At 41.7% G+C, this 4,770-nt stretch overlaps 1 protein-coding gene across 1 annotated transcript in view; it reads left to right on the forward strand.

The window, feature by feature from the left end:
- The first annotated feature begins 2,837 nt into the window (after positions 1-2,837).
- Positions 2,838-4,770, forward strand: part of THAP10 (THAP domain containing 10) — a 10,193-nt gene continuing 8,260 nt past the window's right edge. The window contains exon 1 of the mRNA XM_012640653.1: positions 2,838-3,407. Coding sequence (XP_012496107.1) covers positions 2,991-3,407 — 417 coding nt within the window. The 5' untranslated portion in view covers positions 2,838-2,990. The remainder of the gene's footprint in view (positions 3,408-4,770) is intronic.

The following is a 4,770-nucleotide window of genomic DNA, read 5'->3' on the forward strand; positions in this document are numbered from 1 at the left end:
GAACTAGATAGAGGTGACAGTTGTACAACATTGTGAATGTACTTAATGCCACTGAATTGTATACCTTAAAATGGTTTAAATAGTAAATTTTATGTTATGTGTATTTTATCACACACAAAATCAGAGCCAATTTCATGAGGTCAGATGAAATCACACTCCAATCTGAGGTACTTCCAATCCCTCCACACCCTCACTACAAATACAAGGACTGAAAGAATCATTTGCTCCATAAAAAACAAAAAGCACACAACAAAAACAAAATGTTGTTGAAAAAAAATCACAGTTTTGATCAGTATAATCCCTTTAAATGTCCAATCGTAATAAAACTGTATATTTAAATTGTCCATAGAGGGTATTCACTAAATTGATTTAAAATAATTATCTGGTAGGATAACTAAAACAACTTATGATTAGCCTCAAAAAATCCTAAATATATATCTTAAAAGAATTATAATGCTTCTCATTCATCTATGCTATAAACATTACATCTTTAGGAAATATATAACTTAAAGGTATTTTCTCAAAATATATGTCCACACAAGAGACCATGAATGGTTTGGAAAGAATTTGGATAAGTCACATAGTTCCTAGAAACATAATAATGGTAGAAAAGGATTTGTCCAGTGAAGTCAATTAGGAAAGATTTGGAGGGAATCCATTATATCCAATTATAATAAAGAATATTTTCAATTAATCTAGCTAACTGCTATGTATTTGAGATGGTTAGATGGTCTATTTTCCAAGTGTTCACCATTTTCAAGTACATATATAATATAATCAATCACTACCTGCTTCACTAATGGTATCCTCTTCATGCCCTCTTACTCTCCTCATGCTGTTATCTATAAACTCTTCCCTTCACTTCTGAATTCCTCAGTGGCACCTATTTAACAACTTTTTAGGAAACAAGTAAATTGTGATCACTGGAGATACCCAACTAGGTCAAAACAGGAAAAAGCATGTTGTGTCTTGAGACATAGTTGTGTGGGAAGTGGGTGCGTGTGAGTGCTCAGGTGAGACAGGAGGAAAAGAAAAACATGTTTACTTCAAAATCTCAAAAATTAAATCAAAAGCCAGAAATTTTGGAAATGCCAGAGATATTATGGGTAAATGGTATGGGAACAAAATATCTCATCTTCATATCTTAACTTCTAAATAACATTAAGCCTAACATATTTGCACTGTTAACCTATTTTTTCTTCCCTAATTTTAAACAGGATGTAGACGTGCCCTCCCAAATAACCACATTTTATCCATTCTAAGATGTCATCAGTAGTAAGACATACCATTATTTTGCCCACTATTAAGAAAGAAAAAACTTTGCCAATTAAACTATGACATGCCATCAATTTTAAGAAAGATTCTCATTTCAGAAATATTGAAATGTCAAAAACTTACCTCTTGCAATCAATGAAATAACATTAAGTGTCAAAAAGAGGGCTATTTTTGGCTTTATGTAGACAGAAAAGAAAAATTAGCTTTATATTGGAAACCAAAACATATATACTTAAAATTTCAAGTTCCGAATCTACTCTTTAATCATGCTGCTGTTTGTGTAGAATATTAAACAATTTATCTTCAATTTAAATACCAATCTGCTTAAACCTTACTTTGTTTTTTTCAGGAAGCGATGATGTTTGAATAACCAGATGAAGCCCACAGTTCACCTGAAATGTAAAAATTAAAGCATAAAATTTGCTCTTAACTTAAATATACATACACATATTTCTTCCAAAATGGTACAGAAAAAGGTATAACAAAAAATTAGAATAGAACAGAATGCTCGAATTTTGTTTGTTTCTGGTAAATGAACATGTTCTGAGGATTTGCTGAAAACAATAAAATCACATCTAAGAATTAAAAGATTTCACTGATTTAATTTCCAAAATGTCGGCAGCAATTTAACCCTCTAGTACCTCAGGCTTTCGACATTTGCCATTTCAGGTCTAAATAAATATCTTAATGGGACAGGTGAAGGAGGTAGGAGTGTCCAATGATAAATTCTTTTCTCAATTAAAAAAAGAAAAGAAAAAGGAATTGACTGGGTAAAGGAATTTAAATGAACCTGAGCCTTTCACGGCAAACCAGCTCCACCTTCTGGGGAGCCAGATCCTGGCCAAGGCTTTGAATACCCATCATCCAATATTAAATACTCTCCAAGTAGCTTGTTCCAGCCCACGAACCTCAACCCTCGGTCAGACAATAGCTCGAGCAGACCCAGCGGTCCTGATCCCAATAATACAGCCCATCACCCAGGACAAAGGCGCCAGTCAGAAAGGACGATATCAATGGGAAGAAAGAGAAAGTAGGAAGCCCAACCTACGTTGTTCGTAGCCCGGCCAGAAACAGAGCGGTATTTCCCGGGAATCATGGCAGGAGACAGTCCAGGATCTGTTAGATCTGCCTTCGAGGTGACGCTACAGCGAAGATTCAAAGAGACCGAAAGAGGTCATCTCCCAGGCAACCCGCTCAGGGGTTACCATGGAAACTACCATTTCCGGTCTGGTCCTCTCCCAAATCGACAAGACAACACAGTCGTTATAGCCTCTGGTTGTATTTTTGAGAGTCTAGTGCGTCAGCACTTCCTCGTTCTATTTTCCCAGCCTTATAAAAACAGAGCGGGAGTATTGGGTGGAGGATAAGACCGGGAAGAGGCTGGCCACATCGGTGGCTATGATAACCACCACTTCCGGTCCGTTCCTCTTTACGGCCCACTTCCTCGCGGCCCGCGCGAAATTTGTATCCCACTGCCTGTCTCCACCTGCTCTCGGGGTAGCATTGCAGGGAGGACGAAAAGGAGGAAGACATGAAAGAACTCTCTCATTTGGGGCCCCCGTTCGGCACTTCCGGTGACCAGAGGTAGGGAAGGAAACAGGCCCGAACCGGAGTCGACAGGTAGAGAGGACTTGCCTCGCCGAGGCTGCCGTGAGAAGCGTGCATGAGTGCGGAGGGTCCCGGACCCCGGCTCCCCAGCATCGAAGGCAGCCGCCATGCCCGCCCGCTGCGTGGCCGCCCACTGCGGCAACACCACCAAGTCTGGGAAGTCGCTGTTCCGCTTCCCCAAAGATCGGGCCGTGCGGCTGCTGTGGGACCGCTTTGTGCAGGGCTGCCGCGCCGACTGGTACGGGGGCAATGACCGCTCCGTCATCTGTTCTGACCACTTCGCCCCGGCCTGTTTCGACGTCTCTTCGGTTATCCAGAAGAACCTGCGCTTTTCCCAGCGCCTGAGGCTCGTGGCGGGCGCCGTGCCCACCCTGCACCGGGTGCCCGCCCCAACACCTAAGGGAGACCTAGCGGGCGGCCTGGAAAAGGGTGGAAAGCTTCAGGCAGCCAGGCATTCTGAGGCTGCTCAGGGTCCGATCTCCTGTACACGCCTCCGGGCTGGGAAGAGGGCTGCGGTTTCACAGGTAAAGAGAGACCTAAGAGTCCACCGAGGGTCATGGAAGGACCCCTGGGCTGTGGGGAGGCTCCTCCACTTATTGTCACCTTGGGGAAGGCACTTCACCTCTAAGGTTTCTGTTTTCTCACCTGCGAAATTTAGGAGTTTGCTTTAAAGGTGATCTCCAAGGTCCCATTTAGCATTAACACTTTGGAATTAAATGACTCAATTCCATCTGCTCCCCCGCAAAACTCACACAAACACCGAGTCTTGTCCTTAAGAGTATTGAGTTGCCTTCACTTGCTTCTCCAGAGTTTTTAAATAGACAGGGTTTAATTTGAGCAAATCTCAAGAACTGGGGTACTCGAAACTGTGTTTGCAGAGCATTACATAAGCTTAAATTGAAAGTCAATTTAAATGTCAAAAACGACCTGGGGAAGGAAATGCAGAGCTACAGGTAAAGATGGGGCTTGCTAATAAACAATTCCCAACCCTAAGCTTCCTTTTGATACTAGCTGCCTTAAGTTAAATGTTCCTGATGAGCTGAATTTTTCCTTTTTGCCCTCTCTGCCTACTTTTCTAATCCTTATAAACATTGATTATACTTATTTTGCATCTGGTTACTACTACCTTCTTCCCCATTTCCCATTTTAAAGACTTCCAAACCTTCTATGAGGTAATCAAACTTGAGTCCTATCACCATTACATAGATTAAATTATGGCTCATAATTGGATCTAAAAGATGTTTATTTCTATAGGTGGGAAGAGTTCACCAAGTCAAGTGACCTGTAATTGACATTTTGGCTTTGAATATACATACAGAGGTATTCATAGAATTTTAGAGCTGAAGGAAACCTTAGTGCTCATTTAGTCCAAAGCCACAATTTATGCATGAGGAAGATCATCCTGGAGGTTAGTATTAATAATTTGCTCAAGGGCCTGTAATCCTTACTCTAGATCCAATAATGCTAAACTGCTTCCTCCATTGAGGTGAATGCATAAGACCCTTTAATAGCATCTTGCAATTACTAGAATAAAGAAAAATTATTAACACAATTAACATGTCCTTGCATGTCCCTTGAGTGCCACACCAGCCCTATCCAAGGCCACTTGTCCCTGTTTCTCCCTGTGTACCAGTCATGCTGATTTTTTTCAGTTCTTGGACACGCTGTATTCCTAACTACCAACAAGACTTTGCTCAATTGTTCCATGTAATACCTTGGAATTATGCCCGCCCCATTCCACATCATCACCAATTAAGTATTTTTCCTTGAAAAATCGGCTCAAGGCCGGGCGCGGTGGGTCACGCCTGTAATCCTAGCACTCTGGGAGGCTGAGGCAGGTGGATCGCTCAAGGTCAGAAGTTCGAGACCAGCCTGAGCAAGAGCAAG

The sequence above is a fragment of the Propithecus coquereli genome, unplaced genomic scaffold, assembly GCF_000956105.1.
Source record: "Propithecus coquereli isolate 6110/MARCELLA unplaced genomic scaffold, Pcoq_1.0 Scaffold155, whole genome shotgun sequence".
In the NCBI taxonomy this organism is placed as follows: Eukaryota; Metazoa; Chordata; class Mammalia; order Primates; family Indriidae; genus Propithecus; species Propithecus coquereli.